Source organism: Peromyscus maniculatus, chromosome 20 (assembly GCF_049852395.1).
Source record: "Peromyscus maniculatus bairdii isolate BWxNUB_F1_BW_parent chromosome 20, HU_Pman_BW_mat_3.1, whole genome shotgun sequence".
NCBI lineage: Eukaryota > Metazoa > Chordata > Mammalia > Rodentia > Cricetidae > Peromyscus > Peromyscus maniculatus.
The window spans coordinates 65,426,740-65,450,220 of NC_134871.1; the positions used below are offsets into that span (position 1 = coordinate 65,426,740).

At 45.2% G+C, this 23,481-nt stretch overlaps 1 protein-coding gene across 4 annotated transcripts in view; it reads left to right on the forward strand.

Annotated features, from left to right (window-relative positions):
• The window catches only part of Ano6 (anoctamin 6), a 199,320-nt gene that overhangs the window by 146,204 nt on the left and 29,635 nt on the right, over positions 1-23,481 (forward strand). For all 4 annotated transcript variants that reach the window (XM_006974329.4, XM_006974328.4, XM_076556664.1 and 1 more), the window contains 5 exons: positions 218-352; positions 8,938-9,043; positions 12,654-12,714; positions 19,906-20,048; positions 21,891-21,968. In XM_006974329.4, the coding sequence (XP_006974391.1) occupies positions 218-352; positions 8,938-9,043; positions 12,654-12,714; positions 19,906-20,048; positions 21,891-21,968 (523 nt within the window). The remainder of the gene's footprint in view (positions 1-217; positions 353-8,937; positions 9,044-12,653; positions 12,715-19,905; positions 20,049-21,890; positions 21,969-23,481) is intronic.

The window sequence follows — 23,481 nt, forward strand, 5'->3', positions numbered from 1 at the left end:
CTTTTAAATTCACTCTGTGTCTGCGCATGGAACATCCTTTCTGTTCCATAGTTAAACTTAGGCGCCACTGTGGAAGCGAGCGTGTTAGGGGGGTGAACCGAATCGGAGTTTTTATATAAAAAGCCTCCTTTGCTTAGAAACCAAGCAGCCATGCTAAGATGAAGCTGCACAGTGAAGATCCTCTAAAAATATCTTCTCTCTCTCTCCCTCCCTCCAGGAAGTATTACGGAGAGAAGATTGGAATCTACTTTGCTTGGCTGGGCTATTACACGCAGATGCTCCTGCTTGCAGCTGTGGTGGGCGTGGCCTGCTTCCTCTACGGCTATCTCAATCAGGATAACTGCACCTGGAGGTGATCTCTCTTTAACCCTTGTCTCCACACTGATAGGTCATGAGGGGGTTCCCTGGGCCTTAGACCATCTTGGTAAAGGAGAACTCACCGCAGGAGTTCATTGCACGATCTCTCTCCTTGTTCTGAGAAGAGGAAGGAAAGAAATGGAAATGTTTTTCTCAGATAATCCAACACTGCCTCTGACAGGGGCATTATGACGAGGATTAAAAAAAAAAAAAACACTCTGGCATTTAAAGACAGTTCTTCCTATGAAAAGGAAAGAGATAAGGCTGCCCTTGAACTCTTGAGGGATGTTTCACGGCCTTGTAAACCTGGGCCAAGAAAAGCTCTGAATTCCTAGGGTTCCAGTAAAAAAGCTGTGTTTAGAAATGACTTTTTTTTTTTTTTTAATTCGATGAAGAGTTGCATGATCGGAAACTCGAGTAACTCGGTTCTGGTTTGGTGTTTTTTACTTTTACAAAATTATTCCTGATAATGTCAGAGTGGGCATAATCAAGTACCCAAGACTCTGTTTGTGGTCGATACTGGCATTCAAATACCAGCCCCATGGGTGCTGGGGCACGCTGCATTGTGCTGGGTTATCATGGGCATCTGCTTTGGATGTTCACTATGCAGGACACTGTCTCCTGATGGACTGGCCTCAGTCCAGGTGTAAGAGGCAGGTTGCGGTTCCTGGGCTTCAGTGATGAGGTGATGACATTTTTCAAGCCTTGAGCATGTCGGCCTGGCTCTGAGATGGGATGTTTGCTTGTCGTACTGATGTATGGGCACATTACCTAGTCCCCTGGCAGGCTGCAGAGCCAGTGTGCCCAAGATGTCTGTTTGAAGTCCTCTATCTCTTCGTGAAAAAGAATTTGCAGCCAAGGACTGAATGTGGGCACCTTTTCCCTCTGTCTGTGGCTTCTTTGTTGGGCTAATGTTGTTCCATTCCCACATGGCCTCTCAGAATAGAGCTTTAGATTGAGCAGGCTTCACTTTTGCAAGGTCCATGTGTGTGTGTGTGTGTGTGTGTGTGTGTGTGTGTGTGTGTGTGTGTGTTGGATACTGGCTGTGGTCCATGCACAGGAATATGTGAGCACATAGAAGCCAGAGCAGAAGGTGTGTCTTCCTCTCTCACTGTCAGCCTTACCACCTTGAGACAGCATCTCTCAATGAACCAGAAGTTCACCTTTTCTCCTAGGTTGGCCTACCATTGAGCTCAGGGGATCATGCTATCTCTACCCCCAGTACTGGAGTATAGGTATACGTAGCCATGCTTGGATTTTACATGGATGCTGGTGATGAGATGCCCAAAGAGCAAGCATTGTTACCCATTAGGCCATCTCTGGTACTTGTAAACCTTTCATGAAGTAACCGTGATAGTCACATATTACCTGACACGTCACACAGATTATGGGAAATGGAATGAGAGTCTTAGGGACATACTGCCTGTGTCCAAAACTATGTGGTTTTACTTTATTATTATAAATGTCTTTAAATGCTTATAATATCTAAGTTTTAAATATTCTCAGTTCTTTAATACATGTATTAGATTCCTAAGAATAGAAAATGTATTTGAGATATAAGGAATGGTGGTCCATCGCTCAATTTGAGAAAGAGAATGGACAGTTACCTTTAAGTAACAGTGTGTTGCTTGGCTGTGTGCCACGCTTTACACTTTGGAAAGAATTATACTCAGTCTTGTGCTTAACTAAATTTCTTTACCTTCATTATATTTTAATCACATATTTATAGCACTACAAAATACATTTAAGATGGGTGTTTCTAAAAACATGCAGGACATAAGTAGAAAGTACTACAGGTATTTCCATCCTCCCTCCCCTGCCAAGAAGGTGTGCATTTAACCTTAAATATCTTTTTTATTTATTCATAGATTTACTATAAAATGTACCCATGTAAAGTGTTATAACCCAGATTTTTAAATACATTTACAGACTTTTACCATTATCACTACCCTCATTCTAGAACATTTTATCACCTCTTGTGGTGGTTTGGATAAGGATGTCCCCCATAGGGTGAGGCATTTGAACACTTGGTTCCCAGTTGCTGGCACTGTTTTAGAAGGTTTAGGCAGGGCAGCCTTGGTGGTGGAACTGCATCACTAGGGGTGAGCTTTGAGAGTTCATAGCCTTGCCTTGCTTCACTCTCTCTGCTCCATGCTGGCGGTTAAGGTGTGATTTCTCAGCTTCCTGCTCCTCCCATCATCCTGCCGCTCGCTTCCATGCCTCCCCGCCATAATAAACTCTCATCCCCCTGGAACTTACTATAAGCCAAAATAAACCTTTTCTTCCAGTAAGTTACTTTTGGCCATGGTGTTTTATCATGTCAACAGACATGGAACTAATATAGTTGGTACCAGAGAGTGGGCTGTTGCTCTGAAGAATCTCACCATGTTGATTTTTGGAGGACTGTGGAAGACTTGGGAACTTTGGGCTAGAAAATCTTCAATTAAATGCAGTAAGCACGACCTAAAAGGGCCATACTAGTAGGACCCTAGAAGACAGTAGTACTGAGAACAGTATGGACTTGGAGGCCCAACTTCAGAGGTTTCAGAAGGAAACAATATTAGCTATAGGGCTAGATGCCATTCCTGAGATATTTTGGCAAAGAATCTTGCTCCTTTCTGTCCATGTCCTGAGAACTTGCCTAACACTAAATTAAAAATTAATGGAGTAAATTTTTTTTTTGGCAGAGGCAATATGACATCATGATATTGACTCTGTGGCATGGTTATTATTAATGACTCGTGCATATTTATAATGAAAAGGAGCAAGTGGAACAAGAATACAAAAGGTAGTTTTGAGAGAAAAGGGACCCTAAGGAAGCTTAATATTATAGCCAAGGAATGTGCTAGAAGAAAGACTGTAGTTAGGGAGATTAGCCACACTAAGGAGAGGTCTGCTCTACACTGAAATAAAGGGAAGGAAGAGTTCACTCAGAGCAAGACCCTCCCACCTGAGCTTTTAATTGTTGAAAAGACCTAAGGCATTCTCTGCTCCTAGGAAGCAATTGTAAACACAAGCTGCTGCTAATGTGGTTCCGGGGACCACTGACCATCCCCCGCTGACATCCAGAGCTGGCAGTGTGGTTCACATGGTGCTGGCTTTAAAGGCTAAAAGGTGAAAGAGAGAAGGGGTATGGATTCTTCCTCCACAGTTTCAGAAAGCCACTGAGGCACGGGCAGAGTGTGACAGAGGAGTCCTTCCATGAAGGCCCTGTGAAGCCCTTTTGTGAAACTTGGAAAGTGAAGCCTGGGTTACAGTGGAGAGCCCAAGATGTTGAAGATGCCAGAACCATGAGATATTTGCCAAGAAGAGCTGTAAACAGGGAGTGGAACCAGTCCGAGAGGGTTGTTTCTTGCAGCCAGCAAAGTTGGATGGACAGAGCCATCTAAGTCCTTTGAAACTAAAGTCCCAGGCACCAGATTTGGAGCTGTGGGATTTGTTGGTTGACCTGCTGGGTTCTGGTCTTCCTTTGGTCCAGTATTTCCTCACAATGCCCCCAATTCCTCTCTCTTCAAATGGTAATGAATAGTCTGAACCATTATATGTTAGAAGTATGTAATTTGCATTTTGATTCTATGAGGGCATATCGAATTAAGAGATCGCCTTGAGTCTCAAAAGAGACTTTGGGTTTTGGACTTTTAAGCAGTCTTTAAAAAATTTTTTTAAGAACTATGGAGCCTTGAGATGTTGGACTACATACATCTTGCTTTATGATATGGCCATAAGCTTATGGAGGCCAGGGAGTGGAATGTGGTAGTTTGAATGAGAAATGTCCCCACTGGCTCAGGCATCATAACATCTGGTCTCCAGTTGGTGGCGCTGTTGGGGGAGGTTTGAGAAGTATGACCTTGCTGGAGTCATTACGTCATGGGCAAAGGGCTTGGAGATTATGTAGTCTCACCCCGCTCCCAATCTGCTCTCTCTACTTCCTGCTTGTGGTAGAGATGTGATCTCTCAGCTTCCAGCTCCAGCCACTATCCCGGCCACTTGCAGACATGTCTCTTGACCATGATGGACACTTAACCTCTCTGGAACTGTAAAAGCCAGACTAAACCCTTCTAGAAGTTACCTCGCTCATAGTATTTATCAGTATTTATTTTTCAGCAATGAAAAGTAACCAGTATACCTTCTGAGAGAAACCAGTGCCCATTAGCAGTGATCCCCTAACTTCCCATTTCCTTAGCTTCTAGAAAGCACTAATCTACCTTTGTGTCTATAGATCTGTCTCTTGTGGACATTGTATAAACCAAACTACGTAGTACATAGCTCTTCGTGCCTGCTTTCTATCACTCTTGGTGTTTTCAAGGTTATTTGTTGTAGTATTTATTGATACCTCAGTCTCTTTGGGGGCCAGATAATACACCATTGCATGGGTATGCCATATCCCTTATCTATACATCAAGTGATGAATGTTAGGCAGTTAGGAATACACACACACACACACACACGTCTGCTGTGAACATTTACCTAGCTGATGTAACAAATATAACAGCAGGGCTAGTCACTGATAACAAGGCTTATTTCTTACCATTCTAGACATTAGAAGTTCAAGATCCAGGTAGCATTTTGATGTCTCATGAGGGCTGTGTAGACCCTGGAAGGAACGAGTGCTATGTTTGTTTTTCTTGACTTACATTAATTCTTCCTTTATTCTTGATGACTGGTTGTGCTGGTGTCGAATCTGGATACACAGCTTGCTTTCATCACTTAGCAAGCATTATCCCACGGCCTCTGGACTCGAGGTTTCTGATAGAGAGCCAACTTTTTTCTCTCTGAGGAGCTCTGTATGTGACCAGTCATGAGTCTCTCTCTGCTGCAGGATTCTTCCCTAGGGTTGTCTTAGCCTCTGAGTGTGGTCTTCCTAGGTTTGAATCTCTTTGAGTGTATCCTTCTTAGAGCTTGCTGAGTAAAGCTCTTGTCAAAATTTGTAAGTTTTTAGCCATCCTTCAGTTATTCCTTTTATCCGTTTCTTTCCCTTCTGCTGCTTCCAGGATGCATGTGCTGGTGTGTTTGATAGAGTCCCGCTGGTGTTTGAAGCTAGATTCATGGGTGTTTTCTATTCCTTTATCTTTCCATTTCTCAGACTGTATAATCTTAATAGATACAACATTAAGTGTCTTATCTGCAGAGGCATGCCTTTCGTGAATTTTTTCATTGATGTTGTTGTGTCTTGCTTAAGTTTCTAGTTAGTTCTCTTGAACTTACTGCTTTCCTGTTTGGTGAGACATGCTCACACTGTTTCTTTAATTCCTTAGGTAGGATTTCCTTTAGTTCTCTATACATACTTGCTTATTTAAAGACTTTAACGAATAGAATGTTCCAGTATCCCCAGGTCGATCCTTACTCTGTTAGTGCTGTACTTTTCAGGTTTCGGATGTGCCTGTGACTTGCAATGTTAGGAATTTGACATTTTAAATATTACACCGTAGGAACCCTGGGAATGAGCTTTCCCCTCAGAATTTGTTGCGGTTTCTCTTTGTTTCTCTGTCTCTGCTTCTCTTGCTCATTTCCTGCACTGATCCCATGGTCTGTATCACACCTGCCTTATATGGGCACTAAAATCTGTGTTCAGTAGATCATTCGACAGCGGCTGGATTGTGGTGATTTCCTTGGTGCTGGGCCCTGTCCTTTTTCCTTGCCATGTACACTGGGAATGTGTCCGACACTCCGGGGGGACAGCATTTGGTTCTCCTAAGGCTTCCTTCTGGCTTCTGCAGAACCCCAGGGTTAGACTCCAGGTTCTCTTAGCTCTTACCTGACTTATATACTGTCTAGCCCACATGCATGTGGCCCTTCTACATCTCACAGATATGTTGGAGGTTTGGTGTCTGTGGATATCCCATACCTCGTTCTTCCTTTAAAGTTTCTGAGTTCACATCTACGGTTATTACTGACTCAAGCAGGTGCTATGTTAAGTAACTCCTGGAGATTCTTAAAGCAGACAGTTGGAGGTTGTGCTTTTTCATGGTAGAAGCTCAGGGTATGAGGTGAAAAAATGACAAAGCTCATCCTGAACATCATGAAGCTTTTCCAGGGAGCTGCTGGGCAGGTCAAACACGGACGCACCTGGGTAGGGGTCCCCGGAGCAGCTACAGACACTGTCTGCCCCACTCGGCTGCTAGGGGGCTGCTCTTGTTCATAATGGCTGGAAGGCTGCTGGGTTGTAAGGCTGCCACGAACCTGAGGAGACAGGCATGGCAGCCGGCCTAGTTAAAATCCTACAAACCACAGATTAGCCAGTCCCTTTATACACACACACACACACACACACACACACACACACACACACACACACACACACACACGGAAGGGTCATTAGGTAGCTGTAAGCATTTGGTTAATTTTCCGAGTTCAGAAAAGGGTGAGTTTAAACATTTTTATCCTTCTCATTGGCATTGTGAATGGGTGGGTTTTCTGAGCGCTTACTCAGCTCTCTCAGACATGCTTCCCAAACCCATTCCTTTCTCTGGGCTAGGTGCACAGTCACCTAACCAACGATAATGCTGGCCCCATTGCAGCAGGGTCCATCTGAAATAGCATCACCTGTAGGAGCAGTCTACACTGTCTTGCCTCTTCTCATTGAATCTTGAATGTATGAGTAACTTCCTCTGTGGGTTTTGTTTCCATGTTGACAGCATTTCTCCTTAACCTAAGATTGTTGAAATATTCTTTTTTTTTAATTTATTTATTTTTATTTGCATTGGTGTTTTGCTGCATGTATGACTGTGTGAGGATATCAGATCTTGAGTTACAGACAGTCGTGAGCTGCCATGTGGGTGCTGGGACTTGAACCCAGGTCCTCTGGAAGAGCAGTCAGTGCTCTTAACCACTGAGCCATCTCTCCAGCCCCTGAAATATTCTTTTATTGTTGTTATTTTCTCCTTTAAAAAAAGATTTCTTTCATTTTCAAATGTGTGTGTGTGTGTTTGTGTGTGTGTGTGTGTGCGCGCGCGCGCGCAGACAAAGACATACACTCGAGAACAGATGCCCCCAAGGGCCAGAGAGGGCATCAGGTCCTCTGGAACTGGAGTTACAGGCAGTTGTGAGCTGCCCTGTGTAGGTTCTGGCAACCCAACTCAGGTCCTCTGCAAGAGCAGTATGGACGCTTTTAACTGTGGAGCCGGGCTCTCCAGTGCCATCGATTTCTCTTTCCTATTCTGCAGCTGTCATTCTCATTTCCTGAGTGGAATTTATTTTGGTGATACAATTGGGGTTTATTTAAGGTCCTGTTTTTCCGAGTGTCATGAATTGAGCTGTCCGTTCTCATCTTCCTAAACTTGGGCCCAGATGTTTGGATAAGGGTAGAAATCTTTGCATGTTTCGTTTTGTGCTGTTGGTTGGCTGTTCGCTTGTACCAGCAGTGCCTAATTAGTAAATTGTCTATTCTGAATTTTGGGTCTTCCGTGAGATTTATAGATCAAATGGAAGCGATCTAACACAAACACTGACCTCCACCACCACAAACAATTCTGAAAATCATGATGCAGGTCTTCACTCCATTTGACCAAGTTTTACAGTTTTTTCCATATGAATTTTAATACTTCTTTGATTAGATTCTTTCTTCGACACTATACTTGTTAAGCTACTGAAAAACAGGTTTTAAAAATTATTTCCCAATTGTTAACAGGTAGATAAGGAGAAAATCTCTTTTGTTTCTCTGTGTATACTTTCTATATTGATTTTGTGTCCACAAACTTTACTAAATATGCTCTTATTATCTCTGGATAATCAAGGCCAGACATATAATGCTTTGACAAATCCTAGGATCTAGGATGTGGGGGGAGGGGGTTAAGTGGCTTCTGTCCGAGGCTCATGGAAGAAGTGGAAGTGTATTTCTAGATCAAATACGAACAGCAACTGGAGAGGTTTTATGGAGCCCAGCAGGTTCCTGGGTGGTATGTGGAGGCAGCCGGTTTCTCTCCCCCCAGGCCCCACAGCCTTGCTTCTCTGGGCTCTCTGTGATTCAGAGATCTCCAGCCAAAGCAGTTATGAAGGACAGCCCTTTGTCATGTCCCTGAGTTAAGAGCAGATTTGGGCATTGTGTGAAATTCTCGAAGAATTAACAAAATAGATTATATGAAAATATTATGGGCCGGAGAGGTGCCTAAGTGGTTAAGAGCACTGACTGCTCTTCCAGAAGACCTGGGTTCTATTCCCAGCACCCCTTGCTGGCTGACAAACATTTGTAATTCCAATGCCAGGGAATCTAGTGTTCTCTCTGGCTTCTATGCCCATGGTTCATAGACATATATGCTGGCAAACGCCTATACAGAGAAATAAAAATAAAGGTTACGATTTTTTGAAATATGTAAATATATATTTACATATTTAAAATATATATTTACATATTTTAAAAAATATATTTTTTTAAAGAAAAGAAGTAGACCGTTTACTATTCCGTATGCTTTTTATCATTTCTGTGTGGCGAACCTTCATCAGAACAATGACTGTCACTTGTGATCCTGTTTCATAGGCTTCGGTTCTGTTGCTTGTCATGGATGGACCTGGATTTTATTATGAGGCTTGAAAACAGAAGCCCTTTGCTAAGGTTTTTAAGTTGCTTTATTTCTCTTCTGTTAGCAAAGAGGTCTGTGACCCCGACATCGGCGGCCAGATCCTGATGTGTCCCCAGTGCGACAAGCTGTGTCCATTCTGGAGGCTGAATATCACCTGTGAATCCTCGAAGGTAACTTTTGCTGTTCTAGATCCTTACGTAAAATAATCATGTAAATCATAACATACAAATTATTCCCCCTCTGAGGGATTTAGAAAGGGGTTTCTTGAGTAACCCTCCCAACACACTGAAAGGTAGTGGACCGTGCACATGCTTATGGTACATTTACAGGTAATAAATTGAGGGTCACAGCTCAGGGAGAGTAAGGACAGTGGGTTTGAACCTACCGAAGGATCTCAGTTGACCCAACAAAAGTCCCAAACTCAGCTTGTTTTGAATAGAGTTTTAGTTTTCTCAGAGTTGGGGGTTGCCCTACCACTGAGCTGTAGCCTCGGCCATAGGTACATACTATTGCAAGTATTTGCCTTAATTCAAGTGAATAAAAAAACCTAAAATGTGTGCTTATAAATGTGTGCTAATGAAGCCTGAAGTTTGTAATCATGCAGTTTGTATTTCCCCCTTTCAAAGCATGTGGAAACTCTGCTTGGATTTTTAAGGACCCTGTGGGTCAGTTAAGACTGTTTCTGTTAATATAGAAGGAAGGGTTTGTATCTCAGTGATTGGGAAAGGATGCTTTCCTCAAAACATCCTTGCAAGACAAAACACACGTGATACCCCAAATGCTGGCAAGTGGGGTGAGCTCTTATGACCCAGGAAGCTTAGGTCGAGCAGTGAAGGAAGAGGGAGTGTACCGACGGGCAACGAGCTTAACAGACAGCTTGATCGCTCGGGTCCTCAGCTCTCAACCTGTAAAATGAAAGAGTTATTCTGACTACATCACAGATGCTTTTCCTCGGCAGGGAGGAAAACAGCCTGGCTTCTCTTGACTGTGCTGGTGTCTGATGTGAATCTTCTCTGTCCTCTTGTCCACACACACACACACACACACACACACACAACACACAAGCAAGAAAGCATTAAAGGGAGAGGACAATTTTGTGAATTTGGTTCTCTCTTGCCACTTTTTGGGGGGTTCCAAGTTACCAGGTTTGTGTAGCAAAGCCCCTTTACCCTCCTGGACCATCTTGCTAGGCCTGTTTTATATTTTACTGATAACATCACATTTGATGTAAAGTACCTGTGAGGTAGGCAGAATCATTCTCTCATTTTACAAGATGAAACACGGAGGCCCTGAGAGACGAAGCGGTCTGTTATGCTCACACACCTAGAAACTGGCAGGGACAGGAGCTGTAGCAGATCTGCGCTGCTCGCCAGCGCCATGCCCCGTTCCTCACTGGCTGGTAAGCACCAGGCACACAACCCTGAAATCCAGATTTGTGTTTGAGAAACTTCTCCTACTACTAATTATGATGATGGTGGCCCACTGTCAGCCTTACTGATTTCTACGCTTAATTTATAGATTTAAAAAGATTTCACTGCCTGCCCCTTGGGCCAAGGCAATGCCTGAACTGTGGAGTAGTCGACTGTGTGTTGTAGATTACAGAGACTCAGGGGAGCTGCTGGTCACTGGCTTTTGACTGATAAATTAAAAGACACTTGTTAGTGTGTTCCCGGAGGCTCTGGCCCTGAGGCGGGTACAGTGGTGGTGCTCCCAGAAAGCCACAGGGGAAGGTCCCTTCTTAAGATGTCCTTTCTCCCCCCCTCCCTCCTCACTCATGCTTTCATTCCTTGGACTCCACTCACCCCACCTTAGCTCAGGACTTTCAAGTGTCTTTCATCGTCTGGGGGTGCCTGGAGGTCTTTGGTTCTGTTGTTTTTCCTAGAGGACTTCTTGAACTTTGTGGGAGCCATGGACAAAGGGAAGGAGACCAAGACAAGCATCTGGGGGAAAGGGGGAGAGGGTGGGGCAGAAAAGAGGAGTTTCTTGTGTCTTCCATCTTTAGTACATTGACTCGCTAATTTCTGCATCTCTTCTAAAGAGATGTTCACTAACTGATGTGACTCCAACAAAATACTGACTTGGGCTGTTCTTACTATGGCATCTGGTCCACTGTGCCAGCTGCCAATTGAGCTAAGTTAGGCTGCTAACCAAGCATGTCCCATATCATCACCCCTGCTCCTGCTCCTGTAGCTCTCGTGGGACAAAGCAGAAAGGCCAAATGTCTACTTCTTTTCCTGTGCCCATGATTCTCCCATATGTGACTAGCATGGCGACTTCATCTATGTCTACACCTGCCCTGGGGTACCAGGCATATCACTCCTTGGGCACTAGGCAGTTGGCATGACTTGTACCAATTCCAAATGGGAGTGGTCTTGAGGAGAGTACACATTTGGAATACTTTTCATGGCTCCCTGTGTGCAGTTATTTGCAATAAAGGGCAGACCATCATGTTGAAAGACATCTCAGAGCAGGCAGTTTTTCTAAAAGGCAAAGATAAGAAGATACGAAAGCATCATTTGTGGGACACAGGCCTCAGCTCTATTCCCCAGGACAGCTAGGCGTGACAAGTCCCTCTTCCTGGAGCTGAAGGGGTGTTTGCTTGTGTGTTTTTAGGAATTGTTTCATGCGACCATTTAGAATCATGCTGTTGGATCAAGGTCCACGTGGATGGTTGAAGGGACATCTATCTCTTTCAGAAGCCAGGTGGAGGAGAACATAACTAACTAGATACGGGTCTTATGAAAATAACCAATGATTTTGCATACATGAAAATGACATCACTTTGAGTATAAAAGGCAACCCACACACACACCAAAAAAAAAAAAAGAAAAAAAGAAAAGAAAAACTATGTAAAGCAAAGTCCACTCCCTACTTAGAAGCAGCTTTGAATGTGTTATCACTGCAGAAGTGTCCTTGTTCACCTGGAGCCTTTGCCCCCCCCCACACACACACACCCCGTTTCCTCTCCACGTGGCCACTTTGTAAAGCAGGCAGAATACAGGTCCCCCACTTTTCTGTGAGCTTTGTGGGTTCTCTCTTAAGGAAGTTGATAGATGCTCACTATTGAAGGTTGGTAACCGACTAAAACTTTTTCCAGGAAGTCGTAAAGACTATGTATATGGACCAGCGAAGAGATCAAGTTTGGCGGCAGTGAGAGGGTCATCCTCTATGATAATTATTATATAGGTAGTCCTACCTAATAATGCTGCAGACATAGATAGAAGAAGCTCCTGCAGAGCCTTTATCCCACTGGAAGCCCGTCCAGCGAAGCTGTCCTTGGAGTGGAGGAAGCAGGGCGCTCCTGGGGGAAAGCCATCACCACATAAACTCAGCTTTGTATATATTTTTTTTAATAATAAGAAAAGAAGGTATTTCTGGAATTTATCCTCTGAGGGGAATGAGACAATGATAAGAAGCAAATCATAAAGTTGCTCAGAGGGCACTCGGTTCTTAGCGCCGCCGGCTCCGTCCTTCGCGTCACTCTGACAGCTCATAAAAGATGCTTTAACGGCCTGCAATCTTAGCAGATGCGCCTATTTCTTTATCGCGGTGTGGGAAAGATTCCACTAGAAAATGCACTCGGGCTCAGGCGGCGAAAGCTGTTTGCTTTTAAAAATGCGAGAAATTCCATCTGCGAGCACGTCGTACGTGTCGTGGTTGCTAAGACGGCACCGGCCCTAGCGACCGCTCAGGTTGCAGAGCGCACAGAGCGCTCAGGATTTGCTGAATTCTGACAAGTGAAGCATTCATTTATTTACATACCATTGTTCTGTTTTCCAGAAACTGTGCATCTTTGACAGTTTTGGAACCCTGGTCTTCGCGGTGTTTATGGGAGTGTGGGGTAAGTTGCTTTTCACTTTTCTCTCAGTCTGATGGTGTTGTTGGTACGATTTTTGTGTAAGCTATTAAACTCGCCCACTTTTAGGACGGTGTCCTGGCTGCGCTTCGGCTCCCCCGGAGCTTCATTTCTAGGTGTCGTTAGATTTTCCTGTATGAGAATCTACCTCAAGAGGCCCTGGCTTCGCCAACACACCTGGTTTCCCGTTTTATTATTCCTCTCAATTCTCTGAGTCACACATGGCCTCCTGCCTCCTGGCTCAGCTGATCTCTGTGGTAAGCCACTGGCTTCATGGTATAGAGGTGATCTGGCAGGACAAAGCCTGGCTTGCTCTGTGGGGTTCCATATGGTCTCTCACCCTCAAATGGTCTAGCCTAGGATTCTTTATGGGGCTTCAGAGCTGTAAAAGGAAGCAGAGGAACACCAGCCCCAACGTGTCGGACATTCAAAAGTATTGATGTTGATTCTTTGAGAATTTCATACATCGCTACAATGAAATATGATCCTATCCACTCCCCAGTTCCCCTCTCCAGTTGCCCCCAGATCCTCTCTCAGCTTCATGGACCCCTCTTCTAAAATAACCCACTAAGTTAATGCTACCTGGGTGTGCTACCATCCACGGAACATGGAAACCTACCTCTGGCCACCCCTCCAATGACTCCCCCTCCCCAAGCAGCTACTGAATGCCAACAGCCCCTCAGTTAGGGGCGTGGTCCTGTGAGCTCACCCACAGTCTGTGTGGTAATCAGGCTGGCTTATTTTGTGTGAGTCTCCTGCAGGTAACCCATAGCTGCTATGAGTCTGTGAGGGCAATAGCCTCGTCTTTCCCAGAAGACAGGATTTCATGGCACTCTTCCCTCTCCTCTGACTATTAAATTCTTTTTACCTCTTCTTCTTCAATGTTCCCTGAACCGAGCTCAGCAGGGGTCTGATAAAAGATGTCCCATTGAGGGCTAAGCACTCGTGGTTACTTAGTCTCGGTACTTTGACCAGTTAGAAGTGTTCATTACCTGATGCTCAGCACAAGGAAAAGCTTCTCCGCTGAGGCTGCGAGCAGCCCAGATCTGTGGGTTTAAACTAGATGCTTAGAAGTGACAGCTTGACAGCTCAGCCATTTAGCAAAGTGACAATAGTAGATCCCACCCTAGGGCCTAGGGCCTCTCCAGCCATGGGCTTTTGAACAGGTTTATAGTACCGGGCCTGAAATCTCTCTTGTGAAACAGACCCCAAATCCAAGCAAAAAACAACTGGTCACCCTATAAAAGTCATGCCACTTTTGCGCCCTGGGTACCAACTTGCCAGGCAAGATGCACCCACCCATGCAACAGTGGCATTGAGCCTATTATTGCATGGTTTGTTCATGTCCCATCAGCTGCAGCAAGTCAGGCAGCTAAGCCTGAGCAATGAGGGGATGAGGTGGAGGGGACTACGCAAGGGCAGAGGGCGTGAGTCATCGGAAGCCATCACAGTCTCAGTGTCCGTTATCCCAAATGCTCAGGACCACAAGTGTTTCAGAACTCAGTCATTTCCTCCTCCTTTCCCCTCTTCTCTTCTTCCTCTTCCTCTACTTCTTCCTCTTCCCCTTGAAATAGACTATCACAGGGACGTCTTTAAACTGAAAATTCAAAATCTAAAATATTCCAAAGTCAGCACTCAGCATGGCTTGTAGGTCAGGAATGCTTACCCCTGTGCTACAAGAATTCCCACAGCTGGGATCCTGCCTGGTGGGGGGGGGGCAGGGAGCAGCATGGGGGTACCAGTGAGCTTGGTTCTTTATCCACTTTCACAAAATTGAAAAATTTTTAAGTATATTTCACTGTAGTGATAATAGCAAGTTGTCTGTAATAATAGAAACAGTGCAACCTTAACATGCAAGATCTGCACAGAAACTGGGTGCTGTTCATCCTTTTTAATCTGTGCAGCATCAATAACGTAACAGGAAAGCATTTTATTTAAATGCATACGTTTGAGTGTTTAATTGGTATAAACATTCTTATATAGAGGGGGGATTCCCATTTTCAAAGGTACATGCATTTCAACCTGAAAGGCGAGGCATTAGTGTGTGTGTGTGTGTGTGTGTGTGTGTGTGTGTGCGCGCGCGCGCGCGCGCGCGCGCGCGCGCGCGTGTGCGCGCACGCGCAGGAGAGCCAAACCTCAGATTTCCTAATTAACTTCCCCTCCTGTGATCGTTAACTGCACCCTGGTTACGGAACTGTCATGCACCAGGCTGCCGATCCATCTTGTCTGACTTCAGAATGCAGGAAGTGTCTCTGCGTGGCCTGTAGCATCATACGTACAAAGCTTTGAGCATGTGTATGTGATGAACTCTCCAAGGGCTTTATGCTGGTTTCCTTGTTACGTCTGCCTTGTGAGGACTGCTGCTGTGAACCTTGTTACAGAAAGTCTGGAATGGCAGCATCCAGGCAGTGGGATGCTCTGAAGTCATCCCTCACCACGGCCATTCCGCTCCTATAACCTCTCCTTTAGAACCGTGGGTCTGGCCCTGACTCTTTCTGTTCTCTAAAAATGGAAAAGGTTGAGGGGAGAAAAACTTTTATCATCGGTATAGTGCTGATCGTGTACTTACCTAGAGATATCCCCCATTTAGGCTGCACCAGCCTGGGTGGTTGTGTTGACTCGTGGACTCCCAAGCACAAGCTGTGGTTAACGATCATGACCGCATCCCAGCCCTGACATTCCTCCTTACCTGACTCTCCTGGCTTAGACACCTGGTTGTACAATGCCAGTTTTCAGTGATCACATGTGAGGGCAAGCCTTAAACAAGGCCTAGTGATCTCTGGGAAACCGGCAGACCCCTGGCTCCTGAAGATCCAGGGAATCGGAAGGTCCAGTGACCTACCCTTGGAGATCAAGGAACTGACTGTAAGTGGTGGTCCCAGGCCTGAGCTGTCCATCCTGCTCCCTCCTCTGTCCCCATTTCTGTGACACGCAGACATGGCTAGTGAGCATTAAAAAGTCTGCATGAGAGTCTGGGTTAGAAACACGGAATGGGGTAACAGAGAGAACCTTGTAAGTAACAACATCTGGAGTTAGAGGCCTTTTAAGACATCTCAGACTCTTACAGCATCAGAGCACCTCGGCCTCTCAGAGTCCGTGTCTTGCCCTTTTTATGTTACAGAACATAATACTACACTGCTCTCAGCCGCTTTTTGTGTTTAGTCATCTTCGTCTGATACATATTTTTTCTTTTGATGCAATACTATCATAATTAGTAGAAATCGTTTTGATGTTGAGATCCATGCAACCCTCCTTCATCTCTTGTTACATTGGTGGGTACTGGGAGAATTTTAACTGCATCTGATTGACAAGAGCAGTGGTTCTCAAGCTTCCTAATGCTGTGACCCTTTGATACAGCTCCTCATGTTGTGGTGACCCCCAGCCGTAAATTTATTTTGTTGCTACTTCATAACTGTCATTTTGCTACTGTTATGAATCATGATGTAAATATATCATATGCAGGATATCTGATATGCAACTCTAAGATTGGTTCCTCAGGCCAAGGTTGGGGGATACTCAGTTTCTGGTACATTCCCTTCAATTAATTCACTCAGTGCATTTGTTTAATGTCTAGTGTATGCTTGCTAACAAGACATCCCTGCCTCCATGACAGTGACATGGTGGCCGTGACAGACATAAGCCTAGAAGCAAATGCAGGTCAGGCTTACATGCATGCCTCATGTGTTAAAAGGGGGATTGATTGTAGCTAGAGTTTTCCTGCCTTGCCCACAGTCTGGACAAATCTTTGTCACCCGCCAATCCCACAGCCGCTCAGACCCAACCAAGTAAACACAGAAACTTATATTGCTTACAAACTGTATGGCCATGGCAGGCTTCTTGCTAACTGTTCTTATAGCTTAAATTAATCCATTTCTATAAATCTATACCTCGCCATGTGGCTCGTGGCTTACTGGCGTCTTCACATGCTGCTTGTCCTGGCAGCGCCTGGCCATGACTCCTTCTGCCTTCCTGGTCTTTCTTTTCTCCTCTCTGTTAGTCCTGCCTATACTTCCTGCCTAGCCACGGGCCAATCAGTGTTTTATTTATTGACCAATCAGAGCAACACATTTGCCATACAGAACATCCCACAGCAATTGATAGAGGAAATAGGGTGCTCTTTGTGAGAGAGAGAGTATGCTTTACTAGAAAGGTCTCATAGTTACAAGACAGTGGAGTCAGTTTCTGGAGCGGGCCGCATACTTGGGTAAATTAAAGTAGGCCTTCTGTTTGATAGGCTGTGTGGGTATTTTCTGAGGTGCTTCAGTTCCATAGTCAGCCTGAGAGGGCTGCCACCAGGTGGCTCATACTCTCCAGAAGGGGTCTCAGGAAATGCCTGCCACTTGAGGCTAGCATAGCTCCTGTGGGCAACAAGACTGGCGGTCACAGCTTGCTCCACAAAACTGCCTAGTGTCCTGAAGGTGTTTATCCAGTGACAAGCAGTTACTTCATTCCCCCTTAGACAAGTTCAGAGATACCACAGGATGCTGTGGAACAATCCTTTTCTATAATGTGAATATGTATTGCTCTTATTGGCTAATAAAAAGCTGACAGGCAGGTAGCTAGGCAGGAAGTTAGGCAGGAAAGGCAAACTGAGGATGATGGGAAGGAGGAGGGCGGAGTCAGGAGAGATGCCAGCCAGCCACCTAGCATGCAGGATGTGTAAAAAGAGGTAACAAGCCATGAGGCACGTGACAAAGCATAAATAGAACTATGGGTTACTTTAAGTGTAAGATTTAAGTTAGTAATAAGCCTGAACTATCGACGAGCATTTATAAGTAATATTCAGCCTCTGAGTCGGTTATTTGGGACTGGTGGTAGGGACAGGAAACATCCATTTACACTGAAGGCCTGAGTGCTTTTCAGTGGAACCAGCATTCTGCCCTGAATGGAACCAATTCCAACCTGCAGACCATTTTTACTCCAGCTGACTGTGGGTGAAGTAGACATACGAGCAAGCCTGGGAAGTGGGTGCTTGAGTATTTCCTTGCTCTTCTCTCTTGGAAAGTGTTGAGTCCAGGCTCCTTCTCTGGCATCCCAGCCTTTCCTCCTAGCTGCAGGCTTCCCACTCAGCTCTGCAGGACCAACTCTCAACCTTGACTATTGACTGGAAGACAAGAAAAAAAAAATAACAACCAACACCTGTGCTCAGACAGCATGCCTCGTTCCAGGCCTATTACACCAGTTAAACCAGAATCCCGGGGTTGTTGCCTGTGATTAGGACTTTCTTAAAGCTCCCCAGTACATCTTGCATGTAGCTCGGGTGAGACGGACCCCTGTCGACCCCTCATTTTGTGATCCCATCTGCTCCTAGTTAGGCCGCAGCTGACACTTAAAACAGACTCCTGATTTGGCTGGCCCTTCCAGTACTTGACTAGACATCCGCCCCAAGATACAAATTATCACTGGCTGTCTTAGTTACTGTTCTGTTGCTATGATAAAACACAGCTTATAAAAGAATGTTTAATTGGGCTTACCATTCCAGAGGTTGAGTCTGTCATGGTGAGTCTCACATCTTCATCCACAGTCGGAGTCAGAGAGCTTATGAATGGCCTGGACTTTTGAAACCCCAACGCTTGCCCCAGTGACACACCTCTTCTAACAAGGCCACACCTCCTAGTCTTCCCCAAATAGTTCCACCAACTAGGAACAAAGTATTCAAATATATGAGCCAGGGTGGGGGGGGTCATTCTCATTCAAAGCACCACACTGGCCCAGAGTCTTCCCTTTGAGATGTGATCCTCTACTAACTACACTGCTCAACCCAAAGCCTGGCCTGCATTCCTGGTCTCTTCTAGCCCCTTTGTTACAACTGTATCTATTCTGTCCATTGCAACATCCTTCACACATTATCTAGTGTTTGCATGTAGGTCTTCCTGCAATCGTGTTCTTACTAGACCATGTTCAGTGCTCCTCCCAACCTGTATTAAACCCCTAGATCCTTTCAAGGCTCATCGTATCCTTTGTATTGTGCCCTCCTGCAGGTCTGTCACTTGGCTGTCCCCTGTCACTCATCATAACCCTTCAGTCAGCACCAGAATAGAAAGCACCTAGTGCCTCGGCCTCCTTGACTCCTCATGGGCAGCTCCCTAAGGAAGCTAAGCTTTTCACCTGCCGCCTTCCTCCTTTACCTGATCATCTGAGCCGTCCCAAGATACCCACATGGTCCCCTCCTCTGGTGGCTTGTCCCTGAAGCATCTGTTGCAGTGGTTCTCAACCTTCCTGACACCGCGACCCTTTAATACAATTCGTCATGTTGTGATGACCCCCAACCATGACATTATTCTCTTTGCTACTTCATAACTCTACGTTTGCCACTGTGACGAATTATAATGTGGCTATCTGATAATGTGACCCCTGTGAGGGTCATGACACACAGGTTGAGAACCAGTGGACTGTTGGATGTTTCTGTTGTGTGTCCAGAAAGGTCTGCTCTTCTGTCTGCTGTGCCTGTCATTCCCACGCAGCTAGGAGTCTCTTCTTCTTCTTCTTTTTCTTCTTCTCAGCATGTAGTGGACACTGGAGTGGTAATTGTGAATGGAACTGCAGTAATTTCAGTTTTTAAGAAGAGTTAAAGACAGTAGGCTAATTAAAAGAGCCTAGGGAAGCTGCATCCTCCATTAACACTTAACATTTTTAGCTCTTTTGAGTTACAGATTATGAAAAATAATGATGCCTAAGTTTTTTTTTTTCATAGTTGTACAAAATTCAGAAGTAGAGCCATTTTCCATATAATGATACTGTTTGGGCTTATTTAGAGAGCGATAAAGTAACTGTTCCTTTCCATTCCAGTCCCAGAGGGAGGGAGGAAGAGGAGAACTGAGGATGTGGGGGGAGGCTGAACTTGGCTGCTCTTGAATAGTGAATTCCTTGTGTGTCCAGTTGGAGAAGCGTGGGCTGCAGGCTTTGTGTCCGACATACACACTTGCCTTCTGACTGTGCCCATTGCCCCACCCCACCCCACCTCACCCCACTCCCCCACCCCCCGACCATCATGTTTTACAGCATTTGTAAAGGACCAACATTTTCATTTAAAGAAAACAACCCTTTTCTGCCTTTTAAATGTTACTTAAATCTATAAATAGATTGCACTCACCACAAGAATGGGAGTGGTAATTCCCGCCATGGCATTCTGACACCAGCCTCAAAGAGCCAAGCTGTCCTCTTCTCTCTTGTCAGTGACGCTGTTTTTGGAGTTTTGGAAGCGGCGCCAGGCAGAGCTTGAGTATGAATGGGACACTGTTGAGCTACAGCATGAGGAACAGCCCCGGCCAGAGTATGAAGCCCAGTGTAATCACGTGGTGATAAACGAGATCACTCAGGTACACGTCTGTTCTATTGCAGTATATGCTGTCCCTGCAGGTTCTCAGTAAGGTTATGAAGTGCAGTGCTCTCCCTGCAGGGTCTCAGCAAGGTGATGCAGTGCACTGCAACCCCTGCATGTTCTCAGCATGGTGATTTAGTGCAGTGCTTTCTCTGAAGTAGTTTGCAGCACAATCCACCAAGCCATCATAAGGTGAACAGTGCAGATGCCTGAGCCCACTGTGGCATCTCTGAGGTGCTGAGTATCCATCCCAGATGTGTTCTGAGCACTGCTTAGAACAGTGTATGTGGAGACCACTGTGGCCCCTCTCTTGCAATTATGGTAAAATGAATTTATTTTAGAGACAGCAAGAATGGCACAGGTGAGTAAGGAAAGATGCGTTGGCATTTACAGATGTCTCGGCTGTCACAGGCATCTTCCTTGCAGTCATTTTACATCCTGAGCTGGCCATCCCTCTCTCTGGTGCTCAGTCTCAGTCACTGGCCCGCCTTCTGGTTGGGATGGGCACAAAAATATACCGTGACTCTTAATCTAAAGTCAGAAGGGGTTGAAGGAGGAGAACGCATATTGAGATCCTACCGTGTGGCAGGGCTGTGTGAGTGAGGCATTTGTCACTGGCTGAGTATGTTTGCTGCAATGACTGCTGCAAAGAGAGAGGAAATAATGCTGCACATCTCCCTGGTCATCCCCCAACCCCCAAGAGCTGACCTCTGAGTCTTCCACTGTATTTCTAACAACTCAGGGGATTCAGAGCTACCCCTGGTCACCAGTGTGGGAACAGAGTTTTGAAAAGGAATAGCTCCTGGAAGGCATGTCTGAGGAATATCCCCAACTGTAGGTTCCTAAATCAGCCCCCAGATTTTCAGAATGTGGGTGCTAGAAGAGGTGGGGGAACACCTGAGGAACACCTTTATTCATTTTATAAATAGCATAGCAGGTGGCATTTGTCTCTTGGGGTGCAGGGAACCCCATTCTGAATAATGACTGCTGCTTGCTGGAGCGGACAGGGCAGTACCTGTGAGTGGATAGTTCAGTATGAAAGCTGAAACTCCAGCAGTGACAAAGCCTATGGAGAGCCAAAGCAAAGATGGCCTGGTCATTTAAAATTGTCAACTCGTGAATTAAATCCTTGGTGAAATGCTGCTTGCTAAAACTTCCGAATGAAACCTCACCTTCCTTTATTCCCCGCGTCACCGTGTTGCCTTGGGCAGCCTCCCTGGGTGAGAGAGGAGAGTCGTATGTTGTTGACGTTGCAGGCATGGCAGCAGCTTATGGGCTGGGGGGATCCTGGATCTGTGCCTCCGTTTCCTCCTCCTCTATAAAATGGAGTGATAGAATGTTTCTGTGTTCCTATCATGAGCATTGATGGCGTTTGATATGTGTAAAACTCAGGAGACTACCTGGCACAGACTGAATGCCAGCCAGGGTTAACACCTGGTGTTACACACTGGCTGTTCTTCCAGGTAAATCAGGAGGAGCCTTGTTTCCTTCTCTTAATAAACTATAAGATGGAAATGCTCCAAAAATTCATTGTTACACCACGTTAACATGTAAAGCTTTACCAAAAACCACAGCTCTGATAACTGAGAGTACATGCCCAGTGAGTTCAGGGTCCTGAATTCAATACCCAATACCAAAACAAATAAACAAACAAACAGATGAATGCTGTCCTTGGCCTGGTGTCTGAGATCATTTAACTGCTTGGCTGTGAGTGAGAACAGTATGCGTGCGAACTGGGGTTTTGGTGGTGGTTAGCTGAGTCTAAGACCTGTTGACATCTCCAGAGGTATCCACCATTTCATTGGCCCTGCCCTCTTGACCAGCTCTTTTTCTTCATCAGGAGGAGGAACGCATCCCGTTTACTACCTGTGGGAAGTGTATCCGGATCACCCTATGTGCGAGCGCTGTCTTATTCTGGGTAGGAAACTGTCACAAGCTTGTGCTTAATTGATTTTTTTTTTTTATTACATTACATGACGATTTCTTTAGTATCTCATTTAAAATACCAAGGAAAGTGCAAGCCTTTCTGGTCTCCTACAGAGCGGTCACTACATGGCGTCATATAGGGAGATGGCTCCTGAGTGCTCCCTGGCTGCCGCATGGAGTATTGCCAGGTCGGGGCACCTTCCTGTCCTCTGTGGCTTTTCTGTCCCTTCTACTCCATGTCTGTCAACAGGTCAGGAGTTTCCCCGCTGCTGCCGAAGTAGCAGGTGGGAGGCAGTAGGGACTCCAAGAAATTGCATCAGCAACAACTAAAATTAAAAATTGTAGGAATTTCCATAACAAAAAGATATGCCAAAGGAGAAGGCATTAAAAACCAAAGAAAAGAAAAGGAATTTTAACAACCAATTTTAGGTGGGGAAGAAAAAAAAAATAAAGACATTGCTAAAAAACACCAGACTTACAAAATAGTTCTGGTTTATTATTAATTAAAATATATTATTAACACAATTTAATGAGAGCTTTGTTGGGCTCAGGAATAAACCGATTAAAGAATGGGATGTGACAGCCAGATCCAAGCTCTGGTCTTGTGATTTAATGCATACGAAAGGCAGGGTTATAGATCCAGATTAATGAAGAGTGGGAATGCTTGCTAGCTGTTGGGGAAAGGAAAGGTCAGGGTCGTACTTTGAACCACGTGCTGTCATAAATCCCAAAAATACTTTTTTTTTAACTGTAAGCCATAAACTAGAAGTAAATGTGAATGAATGCAGTCTGTAGGTCTGAAATGACTTTCTAAACTTCGCTAGCCGTGGAAGACAAAAGTACAGATTCAGAGAAAAGTAAAGATTTCGACACATTGAATGTAAATAAAATAGCGGAAAAAAATAACAAACACACAGAGGGATGCGAGGACAGACAGATACCTTTAGGACGGAACCACAGTCGGCTGTGAGACAGCCACCGCAGCTCCACAGCAGGTGACAATGTACACACGTGTGCACCAACCCAGAAAGACACAGTGGCCCGTGTGGGAAATGTCCTGACCCCGGAGGACCAGTGCACGTCATGACGAGCTTTTCCTTCCGGCCTCCTTGGAGATGCCATGTTGAGGTCACAGGCTGCTGCGTCAGCCTCTCCCCCTGGGACCAGGTGATGTTGTTTCTCCATCTTTCCTAGAAAGCAGGTTGACCGTGTGTATTAAGACACACTCAGAAAGATTTATGTGCTCTAGCTTAGTTTAGCTTTTAGAAACTGTGCATCAAGAACTATATCAAAGTCCAGAGTGGTTGCCCTGATCTGTAAATCCTAGTAATTCACAGAGCCAAGGCAGGATAGTTCCAAGTCAGCCCGGGCCACATAGCAAGATCTTGTCATAAAGGGGAAATCTTATGGAGAGGTTAAGATTTCATCATAGACATTATCTCATTTTATAACACATGTGCACACATATAGGCCTATACACACATGAACACCACAGCCAAAATGTC